This window comes from Cryptotermes secundus, unplaced genomic scaffold (assembly GCF_002891405.2).
Source record: "Cryptotermes secundus unplaced genomic scaffold, Csec_1.0 scaffold1017, whole genome shotgun sequence".
NCBI lineage: Eukaryota > Metazoa > Arthropoda > Insecta > Blattodea > Kalotermitidae > Cryptotermes > Cryptotermes secundus.
Window position 1 is genome coordinate 3724 of NW_019723916.1, and position 19999 is coordinate 23722.

At 41.6% G+C, this 19999-nt stretch overlaps 2 protein-coding genes across 2 annotated transcripts in view; both read left to right on the plus strand.

The window, feature by feature from the left end:
* Window positions 1-3115: 3115 nt before the first annotated feature.
* On the plus strand, window positions 3116-4364 carry LOC117282137 (the record flags this gene model as incomplete). Its single annotated transcript, XM_033750579.1, has 1 exon — window positions 3116-4364. A coding segment is annotated over exon 1 (1062 nt), but the record flags the coding sequence as incomplete, so codon positions are not given.
* Window positions 4365-9775: 5411 nt separating this feature from the next.
* LOC111862166 overlaps window positions 9776-19999 on the plus strand; it is a 12788-nt gene continuing 2564 nt past the window's right edge. Inside the window, exons 1-4 of the mRNA XM_023847349.2 lie at window positions 9776-9885; window positions 12536-12593; window positions 15093-15126; window positions 16953-17099. Of these exons, the coding sequence (XP_023703117.1) occupies window positions 12561-12593; window positions 15093-15126; window positions 16953-17099 (214 nt within the window). The 5' untranslated portion in view covers window positions 9776-9885; window positions 12536-12560. The remainder of the gene's footprint in view (window positions 9886-12535; window positions 12594-15092; window positions 15127-16952; window positions 17100-19999) is intronic.

A 19999-nucleotide genomic window follows, 5' to 3' on the forward strand; every position in this document is an offset into this window, starting at 1 on the left:
CCGCTCCTCCGTCTCAACCTCTTCGTCATCAGCCAAAAGTCTGCCATGAATGTGGAAATTTCTCGACCCAGTTGTAACCGCTTGACGCAACGAACACTTCCCACCGCAAACAGGAAACATTTCTTTATTAATATCATTTGCATTGAGTCCTTTCGCCCCCACAAAAAGCGCAAAACTTAACCTAGCTCTTCGGTAACACACACCTCATGTACAGTCGTCACTATGACTACTAAAACTAGCTTCAGAACATACGCATGCGCGTCTGCTACCTAGACTATAATGAAGCTGGACTGTGCTGCTACCTAGTGATACATTTAGAAAATGTATTACATCCATTACGACTGGTTTTACTTCCGTTTGTGTCCTGTTTACTGACTCTCCCTCGTATAAAGTACTTGAACTTCCTTTAACTCATTGTTAATAGCCAGGCGTCCACATTATCAATACTCTGTTATAGCAGATCATTGACACTTCGTAAAGCGAGAGATGTCTGTCAGCCCTGAGGTGCTGTAGCGTCACATGGTAGGATGGTTACTGAATAACAATTGGAAATGATTCTGAAGTAAATGGTCATGACATGATCGCGGTTCTATCCGGAAATTTGCCTCGAGGGACTGAGGAAAACTACAATAAATATCAGTTAGGATAATTGTTTTCCCTGCCGAAATTCTAAAGGAGCTCATCCCTAATACAAGTCTAGAATATTACCAGTACACCAACCGCTACTGGTATCAGAAACATTGAGCATATTACCACGTGTTTGTGTCTAGCATGGGCTTTGGGGTGGTAGTTGCATTTATGGGACTCCTATAACCCTTCAATGCAAGCAAGTATAACAGTTTCGCGGATCTACACACTCTAAAAATCACTGTAACTACAACACACAGAAAGATTTCTATGTCTTTCCTAGTCGTTGTCTGGCAACGGATCCAACAATATAGATTCTTCTCTTTCCGTACCCATGTCCTTACCGGCTGGCGATTGTCTCGAAACTCCTAGCCTTGAGTGGCTAACTTCTCCCGATGGCCTCGACACGGACGGCATAGAAAACACCACTTTCGACAATCAGTTTATTGTTGCGTGTGTATCTGTTGCTGGATGATGACTCGCTCTTTATCGATCCGTTGCCTAGTACGGCATATTATTTCGGCTATCATGTCACAGTGTTTTTCAAACGTCTTTGTTGAAGTCTACAGAGTCTGAAGAAAATACTCGTATGGTGGCTACCTGACTTGATTACATGTCTCATATATCCGTGTGATGAATGATATTCTGCCTGATATGTTTCTGCTTTTGAGAATGACCTTCACTACACTTTGTAGGACATACAGGAAACTTGTCGAGTGTAGTGGCACAGTTGGCCGGGAAACCGTCACGCGATAAAGTAATTCTATTATTCCAAGTATTAGAGCTAAGCTGTTCTCATAATAAACTCACGAAACGGATGCAAATGAGACACGTAGAAAAAGTGTAAATGTCTTCTTTATGTCAGCACTTTATGTTTTGAATCATATTCAGTAACAAAGTCGGTGTTTATATTGGTCCAACGAATTCCAGGCCTGTAGTTTAATATTCACATGAGGCAGGGTGTGATGTCGTCATACATCCGAAAATTAGACGAATCTTATAATTTTACAGCAAAAGGAGAAGTAAATTAATTTCTCATGTATAAAATGGTCGTAATTTTAAAGTAATTATAAGCCTGTGTGAATATGAGATCAAATATCTGGATACTGGTAAGTTTAGGGATTGCACTTAATAACTGTTATTCTTAACTTCAGAATTCACGAAATTATTTTACACGTTGCAAAAAAAAACTGTTGAGTGATGACGTTTCTCGCCGTGGTAAATATCAGATGATGCGAGTTCAGAAGCAAAGTCTGCGCCAGAGCCATTCTTGGACACGGGTTGGCAGCCATGCATTCCACATTTAAGTTTCCACAATCTTCCGGCTGTGGATGACGCCGAATTTATTCCTTTTCATTTAGAGAATAAAGGAGGGTAGAATCACAGTCTAAGGCACAAAATGTCTGCGCCCGCTCAAACACTGGGTTTGTAGGTTCGAATCCACTGGAGGCAAGGATGTCTGTGTGTTTATTCTGTGGTTGTGCTGTCCTATGTGCAGGTAGAGGCCTTGCGACGGGCTGAGTCCCCGTCCAAGGAGTCCTACAAACTGAGTAAAAAATTAAGAAACTGAAAAAGGGGCCAAGGTCCAACAAATGGGGCCTTAGAGCCATAGATAGATAGATATCGTAGACTAATTGAAAGCAAGTTAGAGGTTCGTTTGGGTAACTACAAGACAATCAGAGCCCATTTCCATGATAACTGACCGTAGGTGTAAGGCTTATCCTTCCGATTACAGGCATTTCTTGTTGTATGAGAACTCGAAGAACGCGATTTGATTTCAATGTANGTAGCGGCCTTGCGACGGGCTGAGTCCCCGTCCAAGGAGTCTACCGACTGAGTAAAAACTTAAGAAACTGAAAAAGGGGCCAAGGTCCAACAAAGGGGGCCGTAGAGTCATAGATAGATAGATATCGTAGACTAATTGAAAGCAACTTAGAAGTTCGTTTGGGTAACTACAAGACAATCAAAGCCAATTTCCATGATAACTGACCGTAGGTGTAAGGCCTATCCTTCCGTTTAGAGGCACTTCTTGTTGTATGAGAACTCGAAGAACGCGATTTGATTTCAATGTAATCAACTAATTCAGACCGATTAAAATAAATAGCATTCGCTTTAATGCGAACTCTTTACTGACAGCGATGCGAGCATAAGAGCGAGTAGGCCACTGTGTGTTTGCGAAGACAAATTCCGAGGGTTAAAGATTAATTATGTTCGATTTACGTCATTTCTGTGACTTTTTGGCGAGGTTAGATAAATTATGTTTTAAATTGAGAATATCCATAGTTACAAGTGACTAATGCACTAAATATAGTTCCATATTAGTCTATTCTGTATTAGATTTCCTCAATTTTTAATGTAATATAAACCTAATTTATATACACGTATACTTTAATTCGTAAGTATAAATAGTTGAAATTGTTTTTACGTTTCAGAGATACTGGTCCATCGCTACTATATCTATACATATTCTGGGCCCTAATAACTCGGAACAGGTCTATCACAGAGAACAACAAGTGGCAGATTGTGTCACAACAATCAGCGACCGATACTTTGCTTCCAACCACACTCTGGTTTACTCAATTTCAAGCAGGGCTCGCTCCTTCTCAGCCTCGTTACGAAACATATCTGCCAGTGGGGAGTTCGCTGGAAGTTGGGTGGAAGTCCTGTTGGAAAGCATGCATTGGATGGCACGATGGCCGATTATCGTGTCTTGTCCAACAGGCGAATTGATGAAACATGATGACACAAAGTATGATGACAATCACGGCAGCTACGTGTTGACCACGGCCTACCCGTGCAGGGAGAAGAGCGAAGCGCTGCTTGACGTAAGAGAGCAGATCCAGCGACTGGAGTCTTATCCTGCGTGGGACCCAAGACGCCGCTTTGTTGTGATCTTGGTAGAAGAAGGAAACAACTGTGACACTAAAGTTACGGTGGAGGAATTAATGAAAGAACTCTGGATATGGAAGATAATTAATATTGTGATCTTGGTGAAACAGAATAGTGATATAATTGAGAACCTTAATATATATTCCTGGTTTCCTTATCAACCACCATCAGGTGTGTGCGGTCAAATGATGGAAAAAGTACTTCTAGATACATGGGTATCAAATGATACTTCTGGATTTTTAAAAAGAAATACGAATTTATTCCAGGAAAAAATTCCAAATAAAATGAGTGGTTGTCCTCTAAGGGTACAAGTAGCACATTTCCCACCTTACGTCATATTTCAGAAGGATAACAATTCTTTTGAAGACGTGTCTCCTTCTATAGGATTGGATATAGACATGATTCGTACTATTGCCGAAGTTTTGAACATGTCTCTGGAACTGGTACCTCTGTACGACACGTACCCTTGGGGTAAAATGATTAACGGGACGTGGTTTGGACTGAGGGGAGGGTTAATGTACGGCAGAGCAGATATAGCTCTTGACGCGTGGTCCATTAACTTGGAAGATTACTTGCAGTTCCAGGGCACAGAGAGGTACTTTACTGACCACGTGACTTGGTACGTCCCTGGTGCAAAACCAAAAGCCCGCTGGATGAGCGTTGGGCGTGTATTCGCCAGGGACACATGGTTCATGTGTTTCTTCAGCATCTTCGTCTCAGCGACCGTATTCTGGAGCCTAGCTGCCACACATTCCAAATTTGAGGCTTCTCACAAGTACAGAAATATCTTCAATTGTTTCTCTGATTCTTGGGCTGTAGTTTTGGGAGTATCCGTGCCTGAAATTCCACATAACGCCTCCCTAAGATTATTTTTTATATCATGGGTCATATATTCCTTATCAGTAAGTAACATTTTCCAGACGTTCTTTATCAGTTATCTTATTGACCCTGGACTAGAACACGGAATAAATAATATTGATGAACTTGTAGACTCCGAACTAGACATAATATTATCTGTGTTTTTGTCCCCGTTTTTTGATGAAAATTTGTTAAAGAATCCGAACAGAAGAAGAATTGTTGACACTCCATATGAATGCTTACAAAACGTTGCTAACAAAAGCAACGTGGCAACAATGTTAAGTAGAGTCTACTTCATGTCAGCGGGAAATGAATTTCATGACCCAGATAAGCAGCTTAACCTCTCACCTTTCAATGAGGATGTTTTTAGCGATCACATTTTTATGTTGCTTAAGAGAGGGAACTGCCTTTTAGATCGGATAAATGAGGTTATCTTTAGACTAGTAGAGGCAGGCTTACCTGACAAGTTCCTGAACAGCATCCTTGATACCAAAGGCCAGTGTTCCGTCTCTCGAACAATGGAAGATCTGAATGAAGGATATGTCAGTATGACTGTTTCCCATTTACAGTCAGCCTTTGTTTTGCTGTGTCTTGGAAATATACTGAGCGTAATTGCTTTCATTATGGAAATATTACACAAGAAATGGGACGAGAGGAGAGAACACAGTGCTCACATTAAGAAGCGCACGGCTACAGAGGAGTCAAAGTAGCCATAACGCGGCATTTAATAAAGGACTGAGTATCATTCTTAATATCTGTAAATGATTCATTCATTCATTCATTATTGGAGGGGGTGGATTTCCCCATGCACCGCGACCAGTTTTTGATCTATTGTACGTCCCCCTTTGATATTCTACCAGTCGCCATACCCTTCCTGTACTGGTGCTCGCTATCAGCCCCTTTCAGCCAGCGAGTTCGGCCCTTCTACTGGCAGTGGTACCCGATACTTCCCCATCTACCGGAGGCATTGGAAAGTACTTGGGCGGGAAAATTTTTACTTAATTTTGCTCAGAGGTCTCCTAGAGATATGAGGATCTTTTACGTGCAGTAAATCTACGACACGGGACCCACAGCTTAAGGTCCCTCCCGGAGGACTTGTTCCCTGAATTTTTCCGCCTTTAAAATTTCCACGACCTCCGCCGGGTTTGAACCCGCGTACCTTGAGTCATGAGGTGGGAACGTCTGTAAATGATAGCGTGGCATGTAGTAAAGCAACTATACAACGGCCGTTACTAGATAGCGACCAGTAAACAGCAACAGAGAAACGGTGTTTTCTGTGCGGTCCGTGCCGAGACATTCTAAGCAGGTGAAGTTATGTGTTGCAGTTAGTTAGATAACCGCTGTGGTTTAGTTATTGTGAGCTGTTCCTGTTAGAAACAGATAGCTGAGGCCGGGGAAAATTCGGGAACCCAGAAGAAGGGGAACGTTCGCCGTTGGAGGCCGCTACCAAGAAATGTCTAACGAAAACTGTAACAGATTGTGAAGACCTAGTATGTCCCGTAATGTTTTATGAAGCGTGTGGAACAGTGAGAGCATAAGCCTCGCTTGCATTTACGAGTTGTAAGATTTCAATAAATCCGTTTACCAATTCAAAAACCCGGCTGTAGTCATTCAACTGCGTGATTGAATGACTATAGACGGGGTTTGAATTGGTAATTAGATTTACTGAATTGTTGCAGAAAGTAACTACAAATAATTACGGCAGTCTCACAGAGTTACACACTCCAAATGTTACTGCAACCACAGCACATGTAAAGTCCCCTCAGTTTACTATGCCTTCAACGTCGTTGCCTGGTGACGTATCCCATCATTGTCATTTTCTTCCGTGCCCATGTTATTACTGGCTGGCGACTGCGTTATGGAGTGAAGGGGGAGTGGAGGATTCTCTCCACCTCTTCCGCCATCCCTGCCGTTGCGCCCTTGGGGAATGGCAAGTTGCACGGCTAAGCGCTTTGTAATTGTCTCGTTAGCTACCACTTAGCTGTGAGTTCACAGTATCGATAACATGGGATGTAAGGGAGATCGTGGGAAATAGAAGGTGTGACTGTGGGGTAAGTCATTAACACACGCATCCCCCTTACTTGGTCTACATTCGTCTACTAATATATACAGTTATATACATATCACTTTCATGGCCGACAGTGGCCGGTTACGTACACATTGTAATTTAGATAAATATGCACTTGGGTTCACCATCCTAACTCTCGTGGTAGTTCCTACGTTCCTGTAGAGGGCCTACTCTCTCTCTCTCTCTCTCTCTGCCCTAACTTTGTAAAATAGCACTTCAATATCTCACTTCTTATCCATGACTGATATGAACAGTTCGACTTACTTGGTGTAGGAAGCTGATGGTGTCCCCTCTGTCTGGCACGACCATGGCTCTGGCCCTCCTGGCCTCCGGCTGGCTACTCACGTAACATTTGTGCACTCAGATCGATCGAATCGTCGATAGATTGATTGGTAGATTGATATAGATTGATCGCTCCTCCAGTTGCGTTAGCAACTTTATAACTTTTCCCTGCTGACTCCTGTCTTTGGGGTAAGCTCCGCCCCTTAATTAGAGCGAATTCTTCCCCAAAGATCCGTCCTGGTTGGTCATCTAGATAGAGAGGGTTGGATCTGCTCAGGCCGTCTCGCCGAGTTGGCGCTCTGTACGCTTTGGCAGTCCGCAGTCTGTTCCGCGTGAATCAGCAGTACTAAGCAATGTGAAAATTTTCCACTTACGATGTTACTTCCCGCATTCTGCTTCAAACATTAACCCTTCGTCTCACCGTGAACCCAAGATAACTTAATACATAAAAGTTACAAAACCCTTGCCGAAATTCTACGGCATTACAGACTGTCGCACAAATGAACCTTTGCTCCAACTCAACCGACTGACTGACACCAGTTGTTATGTGTAGAAAAGAAGTAAAAGTGTTCCTGTAACAGGCCGTGGAGGCCCATAGGGTTGTGAGACGTCGAGACTCCCACATTTTCTAGTCAATAAGCTCACAAATGGCGGTGAGGTTGTCAGCCTTACGCCCTGGCCGCCCTTTACCTCCCAGAAAGATTCCTGGTACTCATTTCTGTTAGAGGCTGAGTCGACCCTAGGGCCATAGTGCGGCTGGAAGGATTAGAGCAATTGAAAATTGTAATGACCTCATCGGGAATTGAACTCGCGACCTTCCAACTTCTATCATAGAGCCTCAACAAACTACGCTACCGCGTGCTCCCCAACAGATGTGATATTGAGGGGAAAATAAAGAGCGATAGAATTATGGAAGAAAAAATGGGGAATTCAAAAATATTTATATAAGTTTTGTAAGTTTGTGGCCTTTGTCAATCGGGGATGTGGAAGAGGGGAAGAGGAATTAAACGTAATGCAAGAGGTATGTGGGAAGACCCAGAAGTAGACGATTTAGAGAGATGTTGGAGACATTGCGAAGAGAAGAATCAGCTGAAAGGAAATCGAAAGGAGAAGTTTGTGAAAAAGGAAATAGAAACTGGAAACATTTCATCCACCGACCTATATAAAACGGAACGATGCTGAAAGGATGAAAATAAGACATGTACATATTGTTAGTGCCCTCGGTGAAGATGCGTATAACGGGTCCTTCTACAAATTTAATTTGTAAGTATACATCATGACAAAAGGTTAATTAATTCCGTCCAGTGTGACTGATGGATTTTTCTTTTTAATCTTCATCCTTGGCATGTTTAGGTCTGAGAGACCATCTTCAGAAGGGTATCAATACAATTAGAAACCACTGTTACACTATGTTTTGTGAATATTAATGTATACGTACAATGTCATCACAATACAATGTACAAATTTAATGTAAGATTTGAGGCTTTCACGGCGGTGACTATGAAGAAAGCAGTCTTCTGGGATTTGGCACCGTGTATATGTGGTGTTAACCGACGTTTCGGAGGAACGTATCGCCTCCATCTTCAGGGTAGAAAGAACAATAAGAAATTCGCAAGCTAAGAGACCGTGAGAACCGGTACAAGCGGTGCCAAATTCCAGAAGACTGCTTTCTTCATAAATATACAAATCTTGATCAGGTATTGTTAACAGAATAGTGTTCTTAGCAATAATGTTATGTCTGTCTTTCCGAAAGAATTACTGTAATAAATTTGCTTTCCTAAAAATGACAACTAACTGGTTTTGGAAGTACAGCAAACCCTCGCTAATCAGGATTAATTGGGGGAAGTAATCGGGATTATTGAAGCAAAAGATACCCCTAAAAGTTAAGAAATTTAGAATATAAATAAATTAAAAATTAATTATATAACTAATTCTTATGGAAATGAATAAAAATATCAATGTAGAACCTGTATTTAAAAACCGTAAAAAGACAATATATTTGGTAGATTCTAAAGGGTTCTGACGATGGTGGATGACACACAGATCTACTGGGTTACTGGAATTTTTTCATCGTCCGTAATTCTAGGTAATATAGGATACGACGTTTCGGAAACTAGATCTGTTTCCGTCTTCAGGTGAGAAAGGAAGACACCTACTCAGTTGGGCCCCTTAAGACGTCCTGTCCTCTATTACCTAGAATTCAAGACGATGGAAAAAGTCCAAAAGTCCAATAATTCTGTGTGTCAATACATTTGTTCATCATTAGAAGACTCAGAAATTTTACTTGTTTTTGAACGTAATAATGCAGATTTGAAGAAGCTGTCACGTTTTGTCTGAACAGACAAGTGGCTCATCCACCTTTCTATATGCCATTTGTCTTATGAAGAATGTACTCAGGTGTGCAGAGCATTTTTTCATCCGGATTAACTGTAACCGGGGCCGGTCACGGTAGCCGAGCGATCTAAGGCATGTACTGTCTTCGCTCGCTCGGACACCGGGATCGCGGGTTCGGATCTGTTTCCTGTGAGGTAAGAACTGAATTCTTATATATTATTCTTATACACTGCCGGTCACGGTAGCCGAGCGGTCTAAGGCATGCACTGTCTTCGCTCGCTCGGAAGCCGGGATCGTGGGTTCGAATCTGTTTCCTGTGAGGTACGAACTGAATTCTTATATATTATTCTTATACGCTGCCGGTCATTGTAGCCGAGCGGTCTAAGGCATGCACTGTCTTCGCTCGCTCGGAAGCCGGATCGTGGGTTCGAATCCCACTCATGGCATGGATGTTTAGTTTGTTGGTGTGCGTTTTTCTGTGTTTATGTACAGGTAGAGGCGTTGCGATGAGCTGATCACCAGTCCAAGGAGTCCTACCGTCTGTGTATGGTTTAAAAAACTGAATAAGTGGCCAAGGTCCACAAGGGCTGTAGACACAGGCAAATTATGTTCGTCCTTTCCTGAACAAATGTTCTGTCCACCTGAAGTCCTGCTTATCGTGTTTGCTTCAGTCCACGGTAGGTGAGTCATGGTGTAACTAGGTACGTTGCAGGGAAACCCAGTAAGCGCATAGACATCCTGTTACATTAAATAAATAGGGCAGGTTAAGCTACCTTAACTTTCGTCGGCGCACAGCGGTGAGAACAGAGACACACAGCCGACCACAAGTAAGTCAACTCAGTATAGCAGAACTCTTCCTGAGAATCTAGTAGTTTCTAAGCTTGTCAGAAAGCTCCCCACCCTTCATGAAATTTCAAAATAGCCCTCCCACCACCGGTTCATATCTTGAGTCTTATGAATGCACCCCCCACCCGCACGCTATTTCCATAAGGTCAATTTTAATATTATCCTTTAATCCATGCATAGGTCTCCAAAGCAATCTCTTCACTTCAGGTTTTCCAACTAAAATGTTGTATGAATTTCGTACGTTTCTCATGCCTGCTACATAATCAGTTCAGCTTATCCTCCTCAATGTAGCCATTTTAATATCGCATGGTGTGATGTATTATTTATCCATTTTAATGCTACATTCTCTAGCTTCAATCCAGCCATGTCTTCCCCTCAGAACATCGCGCTACGTCATAAATCCGTTTTATTATTATTTTTTATTTTTAGTTTCTTGGGGTGGGGTGAGACTGAATCCGCTTTTTACGTCGGTCACTAATTGGCCTATTGTACCAGCCCCGGATTACAGATGTTGATGAGTGTAGAGCAGTCGGTGGGGAAATAGAATTGGCAGGGGAGACCGAGGTACTTGGAGAAACATGCCCCAGTACAATTTGTCCACCACAAATCCCATATGACCTAACCTGGGCTCGAACCCGGGCCGCCGCGGTGGAAAGCCGGCGACTAACCGCTTGAGCTATGGCACGGCATAGTTTTTTCTCTTAGTGTGAGAAACCAAGTTTACCGCCCATATAAAAGAGCACGTTAACGAAAGAAACAGTGCCTTATTAACACTGTTAATGACATAGTTACCTCAGTCACCAAAAGTGCTCATTGTCCTTAATTGGACAGATTGTATGAATCTATCTCAAATAAAAATAAAAAAAAATATTGTTACGTGTGAAGGGTTGCGTGACGAATAATTGTGGGTCCTAGGCTTGATGGCTGGATTCACACGTACACACATACACGTACGCACATACACACATACACACATACACGTACGCACATTTAGTGTACAGAGGAACCTATGATATTTACGGAAAATAAGTTAGAACTTGTTTTAATGGCATTAATTTCTACTCTTAGTTTCTGTAACTATTGTTAAGTCTCTCTGTGAAATTATAATAACAAACTATTTTCAACAACACAAATAATTCCTTTATATTGTTATATTTGGTGACTGAGGTAACTATGTCATTAACAGTGCCTTATTAACACTGTTAATGACATAGTTACCTCAGTCACCAAAAGTGCTCATTGTCCTTAATTGGACAGATTGTATGAATCTATCTCAAATAAAAATAAAAAAAAATATTGTTACGTGTGAAGAGTTGCGTGACGAATAATTGTGGGTCCTAGGCTTGATGGCTGGATTTATTGGACCTCTCTGTTACAATTACAGTGGATTATAACAGCTCACACAATGAACTCCTTCTTGATAGCGAATCTCTTAGTGTATTTCTTCTGGATCCAAACTCAGCCTAGAAAACAAGACTTTACTTTACAAATGCGTATTGAAATCGATTTGGACGTACGGAGTTAAACTGTGGGGGTGTGCTAAGCTTTCGAGCACCAAAATAATTCAAAGACTCCAATCAAATGTACTGCGCTCCATAACTAACGCCCCATGGTATGTCTCGAACTTCACATTACACAATGATCTTCAAATCCCATTCGTCACAGAAGAAATCAAAAGATACTCTACCACATACCACAACCGACTAATGGGACACGAAAACAGTTGCGTAACTGAACTAAGCAACCCATTAAACATCAGACGAAGACTAAAACGACAATGGCCCTCAGACTTAAAAGAACACAGTGCTGAAGAAGGGTAGCCATACTCAACAACATACTGCGTAGTATACTACATAGGAGAATCATCACTGGATGATCACTCCGCACAAGTGATTTCTTACAACATATTTACTTACTGCTCCCTTGTAGAGTAGATTGTAAATTGCAAGAAATAAAAAAAGAAAATTCTTCTGGTTCTCAGACTGGTTTCTAGTCTCTGGTCTGCTACTCAGTACGACTCACGGCTTCTCAGCTACTAATGATTCAGTTTGCTCTGCAGGCTCGCTCTTGTAGCGTTTCAATATCCATTCTTGATTACGCGTATCCTAGGAGATGCTTTGCTTAACACCTAAGTAAGACTAGTCTTTCGTCTGTTGCTGTGAAACGTAGTTAGATCGCTACCTAACACAAGCACAGGATCAACACAAACAATCATGCCATCAGTGGAATTCGAACCCACGATCCCAGGGTTCGAGTGAGCGAAGACATTTCATGCCTCAAACCGCGCGGGCCCTATGATCGGCCTGGAAGAATTAGGCCAATTGAAAAAAAAATTCCCTTACTTCTTCGGGAATCGAAATCACGAAATTCCGGCTTGTAGCACAGTGCACATTTTGTGTTCATAGGCTCTTGCATCTTCTGTACTATTGTACAGCTTAAAGGTTGTACTGCATATGTCTATGGTCATTTTACTTTTATTCGTAAATAGTGACATAATTTCATTGCTTCATGATTTCGGATTGGTTATTCAATAAGCACCGATAAATAATTCTATATTCTCCATGACTTTTTGTTGATTGGGTGTTTCTTTCTTTCTGTTGTACCCTAATCTTCCATGATACATACTTACAGCCGCAACAGCACCACCTGCGAGACAATGATTCGCGGCACCCACCTCATATTTCTGTTGGTAAGTTACACAGCTGTCTTTACCGGCTGCTAATCGGGGTGTTACTATGCCTACAGTAGCAAGAGATTACAGAGAGTGTGTACTCTATTATAGTGCTTAAAATCTCCATCTTCATTCTTTAAAATTTATGTAGCTCACCTAAAAATGGGAACATTGAGAAAAAATAGTAGAAAACTTATCTCAATGTTAATAACCTTACATATTTATGTTCCATATGACCATCTTCTGAGCCTCGTATGACAAAAAGAAATTGATTACTTATGCAATAAAATTATATGTAAGTAAAGCTGTCCTTCTGCTTAACTAATTAAGCACTACGCCATTAAGGCGTATGGGGGTGTGAATGGCACTGGCTGGAGGTGAGTTGTCAGCTTAACGCCCCGACCGCTTTACCCCGTGGAAATAACTCCCCGGTAACCATTAGGTAGGATGGTGAGTGAACCTCAAAGTCGGTCTGGACGATGCGGAGAATAGAAAATTTTTCCCCTACCGGGACTCGATCTCCGACCCCTTGTTCGTGCTGCCCTTAGCCAGTTGCTATACAGACTGCGCTATCCCGGCTCATAAGTAGTCTCAAATTTATAAAATATAAATTTCTTCTAAGTTAGTCACGAGGTCGTTGTATATATTATGGCTATTTTCCATCACATGAACCTCTGAAAATGGACCCATGGGACCTAAAGATGTAAGGCAAATAAATTAACTCAAGATTTGAGTAACGGTTGTTAAACTTGATGGTTGTTGTACATGATGGTTGCTAATTTCTTAACAATTAAAAGAAAGTTTAACGGCTAACATATCTCATTCTAATATAAATTAAAAAATAATTAATGAAAATTCCTCTTTTTTAATTTCAACACCACCTGTGATCTGTAAATTGGGCTTCATTATGTGTCAATATGGCCGAAAATCGAATTCTCCTGGCAAATTTGGAAAGGAAGTCTCCCATATTAAATTCTAAGAAAATCAGTTCAAGAGTTTAGGCCCCGAAACTAGGTCATTTACAGACGGTCAGACACGAGCTCCACATGCCATCTTCATTTTACTACGAAAAGGATAACTAATCATTACATTTCTTAATAAGAAGAAATTCTTGGAAGACCAATCGCCCACTTACCTTTGATACGACATGGGCCGTATGGAAAATGGTGTATCCAACAACCTTCGTTACCGCGAGAACGCCTTTACTTAGTTGTTACCTTGCAACGGTAGGGGATACACAGACCCACAGATACACATTTCCAACTACTCTTCTATTGTCGCTTGTATGGATTTCCGTGAGAAATTGTTTAGCAAGCCGTTGCCTAGCAGCGAATGGAGGGATACACTTTACCGAGCTTTTGCTTAACAATGGTAAGAGGGATGCACATATGGCCATACAGACTGAGGAGAGAGATTTGTGATGTATCTAGCTGAGATGAGTTCACGTGCAACGATATACATACTGTCACGTACATCAGTGACTAAAGACGGTATTTGTACTGGTAACTGGATTTATTGACCATCTACAGGCCGTAACTATAATTAATTATGACACTTCGAAGATTTCTGTAATCATAACATATAAATAAAGTTTTCTATATCTGCTTATACTAGTCGTTGCTAGGTAAGAGATTTAAACAATGACTATTTCTCTTCAAAATTTCCCTGTCCGTTTCCTAGCAACGGATATTAACACAGGAACACCAACTCTCACACTCCAGATATCACTGCATTACAGCACGCACGAAGTCTCCAAATCACACGTAAAGTCATCACAGGCCGACTTCTAATTCTTCTTCTACTATGAACTTCCCGTGGCTATATCCTTATCGAGAACTGACCTACTCGTAGCGCCGATTGTCTTGAATATAAATTCTCTGCACGGAACCCACGGAAAACGCCACCTTCTTTTGTTAAGGATGCATGTTTACAGTTTCGTTGCCTGACAATAGACGTATCCTTGCGTTTGCTTGGCGCGGACCACAAATAATACACAGTTTCCCCTCTATTTCTAAGGGGGTGTTTACCGGCCGTAGTACAGAAACGACCGTTCTACTACTGTTTCCTGTATTCGTTGCCGTGAGAATGTTTTATAAATACTGTTTCAGGCATCAGGAAGTTAATGGGGGCGGGGTACACACAGACACACAGAGAGCACTAAGATCGCATAAGCCTATTTTCATTTCTTTAAAGGAAAGAGGCTAAAATTGTACTTACCTTAGTGAACACACTAAGCGTGACGCCTCTAACTGACTTTCGGGGGGCTTCCTTTTCCAGTTTCGGCCGACACACCGACTCTCCCGAGATCCTTCGTTGTTTTCCTGAATTTCCCCAGGCAAATTCCGGGATTGTACCTGAAGTTAGGCCACACTCATTTCCTTCCACGTCATTTAAATTTCATTATTTACTATTATCCAGTCTTTTGAGCTGTATAATTAGATTTACTTACAGTGTCGCCAAATAAACTTGAAATAAGGACACACTGGCAGTGTTAAAAGCAATGTTTATACCTTTCAGTACGTGGCTTTGGTGGTCGCGGTTTCCCAAAACAGTAAGTACAGTACAAAGTCAAATTTACTTTTAATTACTGTGCACGTTTTAGAAGGTCACATTCGTAGGTATAAGTGACGAACTTATTGAAACGACAGACAGACAACATTGAAGAAAAAAGGTTGTCTCTATATTTATCTGAACATCATACAATGAATATGTAGCGAGGGTGTGGAGGTAAAATCCATGTATTCTGGATCTCGGAACTAGATATGGCAAGAACTCCTGCTCGGGCAATTTCGTAATAAAAATTCAACCTCAAATTTGTAACTTTATGTGATGATGTTCTTTCCCTCCATCTGCCCTCTCTTCGCCTTTCTTCTTTTCTGTCTTGTTCGGCTCAGGATGAAATATGCGAAGACGTCAGAAACCCAGAGCAGATTAATTGATTCCCATTAATGTAGGGCCGATCGCAGTGGCAGCGCGGTCTGCAGCATGAACTGTCTTCGCCCTCTCAAACGCTAGGATCGTGGGTTCGAATTTCACTCAAGGCATGGATGTTTGTCTGCGTTTATTCTGTGTTTGTGTGCAAGTAGCGGCCTTGCGTCATGCTGATCCCCCTTCAAGGAGTCCTATCGACTCTCTAAGATTAAGAACAGAAGGCAAACGAAGTGTTTCACGGATATCTTATGCTCCAACTGGGAGCAACAGGAATATAGATAGATAGATAGATAGATAGATAGATAGATAGATAGATAGATAGATAGATAGATAGATAGATAGATAGATAGATAGATAGATAGATAGATAGATAGATAGATAGATAGATAGATAGATAGATAGATAGATAGATAGATAGATAGATAGATAGATTGACTCATGCGAGGCATCAGTATACGAGTCTCTACAAGTGCCTGACGCATGAAAGTTAAAGAATAAATCCGACTTCGCTCTTTACTAATTAGGCCCTGAGTCTTGATCCGATTTGTGAGTAACTTCAGAAACTAAGGGCCGCGCCATAGCTCAAGCGGTTAGTAACTGGCTTCCCACAGCGGCGACCAAGGTTCGATCCCCGGGTTTGATCAAGTGGGATTTGTGGTAGACAAAGTGGCGCTGGGGCAGGTTTTCTCCGAGTACTTCGGTTTCCCCTGCCAATCTTCATTCCGCCAATTGCTCCACAATCACCATCACGTATCATCGGGGGCTGGTACAATAGGGCAGAAGTGGCCGCAGTACAAGGGACTTAGTCCCACCCTACCAGCAATAATGAAAAATTATAATAAAAGAACTTCAGAAACTAACATTCATTTAGCCATTTGGTAGGATTTCTTGAACGGAAGATCAGGCCAGGGTAGGGCGTCAGTCTATACAGGGAACACAGAAAAGATAGCGGCAACTCTTCGTGACTCGTGTGGGATTCCACTCCGCAATGTCACTCCTCGCGCACTCGAAGACGGTAGGAGACTTACGCCAGACTAAAGTTCTCACAGCGGTGTCCGGTAAGATTATTGGTTACTTCTTGCGGTGTAGATTAAGCCTAGATGAGTCTATTGAACGCAGTTGAGCACGTGCCTGCCCACTTTTTTAATTAAAATAGGTCTAGTTCCGGAAACGTCGCGTCTTTTAGAATATTAGGCGAGGAACAAATTCCAGAAACCTATATATCTCGAGGTTAAGCTTGCTGTCTTCTAAGTTGTGATGCCGTGTAGTCCCGGTAGATATGTACCAAAGTTTCGTAGGAACATACCGCATTCATCTTCAGTGTATAATCAGGAGGCAACATTCTACCAGATTACACAGCGTCACATCCCGGAAACATATTCTCCTGTACGAGCCTTAAGAATAGACCGCGCGGCCATTGTGATCGGCCGCCATTGAATTTACCAGGTTACTTGAAAGACTTGGAAGACATAGTTGCCGAGCTGAAACGCGACCACCCCGACATCGTGAGGGCAAAGGAAGAGAGAGTGGAAGTGCACAGGAAGCTGACCAATCTCACCGCTCTTCTGGAAAAGAGACTGCACGACCACAAAAGTAAGACATCAGCAGTTTATTTAAATTTCCGTTCTGTACATTCATTTCCTTTATGGCATATTTATAAGTGGAAAATAATCAAGTATTATTAATTAACTAATTAAATCCATGGAGCGGAATCTTTCTTTAGAAGCTGTTGGCTACTCATCTGATAGGAACATGAAGGCCTCTATGGTGTAGTGGTCAGAGATCCTGACTACAGTACCAGAGGTCCCGGGTTCGAATCCCAACGCTACCAGATTTTCTAAGCAGTGGGTCTAGAACGGAGTCCACTCAGCCTCGTGAGGATAATTGAGGAGCTATTTCAAGGAAATAGCGGCTCCGGTCTAGAAAACTGTAATTAACAGCCCTGTGCATCCGTTGCGCTGACCACGCGACACCATCTATCCGATAAATTTGACACTATCTTCGCCGACAAGCAGCGGTATCTCGGTCGGTATAGTTCGCTTGCGGACTAAAACCAATGGAGTTAGTTAGAAGTGTCACTTCCGTGTTCACTAGAGCCCGCCATATATCTTTGTCTTGATCCATATTAATCAAGTCAACAACTTCTCTATCTCCTTATTGAAGAGTAACTCTAATGTTAGCATTATCAACACAGGCAAAACAGCCATATCTGCGCCACAGCCTTCCTTAGAAGATGTTGCTAGATTTGTCTGCTGAATTAGACCATAGGTTTTCTCTTGTTTGGATTCCGCAACATTTTATTACAGAGCTAGGTGTTCAGCCGTGCATCCAGCACCCACCCTGGAGGACCAGGTCTCTGTATTTATATACCCCAGCGACAGAGTGGCCCGGTTATGTCCCCAGGAACCGGTTTCCTTTTCGTCGCTTTCTACGACTTGCAGGGATACGGTGGAGGCATTCTAACCCGCCTACACACTGGAGATTTTGATGTTTTACCTAAGTCTAAATGTTCCAGTTAATCTATTTCATTCTTATTTCCCTTCGAAACTTTTCATATATTTCTTCGTACCCTTGTGTATGCTATATGCTCCGCTTACTTCATCCTAATAATGTTTAGGAGGAAAACAAATTATGAAGCTGCTCATTATGTAGTTTCCGCCATAGCCTACTCAGGATGTGTATGGAGCGGAAATAAACACGTGTAACCGCCCTCTCTGTGAACCGTTGTGACGTCTTCTTCGGAAGCGCCTCTTCTTCAACTGCTCTCCTCACCCTCTCCTTCTGCTTCTTGTTGATGACGCCACCTACCTTTTTATTTCTTCTTATTTTTTTTTCTCAGGGTTAGGATTAAACTTCTCAGGGTTGATATGATTAAGTTCCTCAGGGTTGATATGATTAAGTTTCTCAGGGTTGATAGAATTAACAAGGGTGAGGTTGTTGAGAGAGGTAGAGCTGAGTTCTCTGTCTCAAGGTCTTAACGGTGCACACTTAGAAAGGCAGGTAGGACACTTTTATGCAACACCACCACACTTGAATTTCAGAGGTATTATTATTACTCTTGATCAGTTGCGACACTTTCATTTTACAATTTATCAAACACTTGTTACTGTCGGACTGTTTGCTTCCTTCTAAATTTAGCTTGTCCTGTTTAATATTATCATTATACTCCTAACCGCGGTTTCACACTTCACAACAGATTATTACACTTTATCATTACAGCTTATTACTACAAAGTTACTTCGATCTAGATAGCCCCGTATGTGACTTCACTTCTGGTCCTTTCGACCTCCGGTTTCCGAACGACGCTAAAACTGACGCTTCGTCGGACGTTCAATTCCTGGCTTTCACAAGCGTCCTTGTTCTGTCACACACTCAAATTTCCGTGATTGGTCAGTTTAAAATTTAGAGGTATTCTAATTAGACATTCCTCCAATCACTTTAACTCTTACAAAAGGGTGAAGAAATTCTGTCTTAACGAACTCCTGTCAAAAAGTTACGAATGTGTAGCGTGGCTTGGGCTGTAAACCAATAACCCTGCTTCTCTATATAGCTCGTAGAAAATTGTCAGCTAAAGAACTCACAAAGACTTCAATGGCCATTCTTTACGTAACTTTCTCATAATAAATCTTCAACGGGTATTTCTCTGCTTTTGGTGTAAGCGTGGGAAGACGCTAGCTCTTAAATGCAAGAATTGACCTAAGTCTCACTACACGTGTTCATGTCCTTACATCTAACAATTAAATTTCAAATTAATAACATTAATCACATTTAAATAGGCAGCACAGCAGTGGAACGGTTACACATGGACGAGGAAAAAGGACAGGAAAATGTTCGTAATTCACAGTCACACGAAGACCCACACAAAATCTATTCCATATGAAGTTCGATTCCAAGTAACATTTATCGTGGCATGAACAGATCTCTAAATTACTCCTCAGACGCTTATCCAATAGAAAAGCAGTGGGTCTCTGATATCACTTCCTCGCCGTTCTTTATTAATGTTTTCTCCATAATGTTGTATTTTAGCGTCCTGTTGCACCGATTTTCATCCATGATACATATGTAATGGCCGTCTTGTAGCGCACTCAATTTCACATGTCACTTCTTACTACATGTTTCGGCAACATAGTGCCATCATCAGGTTCGTTATTTACGCTAAGCTATCACATTGTTTGCCATCTTGGGTCTTTCATAAAATTATTTAGAAAGTACATTATTCGTCAACTATAATAAAATTTGTATATACTAAAACTTGTTAAGATTATTCATCTATATGTCTAAATTCAAACTCACGTATAGTATGGTTCGTCCGCTGTGGGAGTCGTTTCTGTGTGTACTGTGTCTGTGATGTGTCCTTCCTTTTTGGCTCGCAGCCACACTATACGCGAATTTGAATTTAGACATACAGATGAATAATCTTAACAAGTTTTAGTATATACAAATTTTATTATAGTTGACGAATAATGTACTTTCTAAATAATTTTATGAAAGAC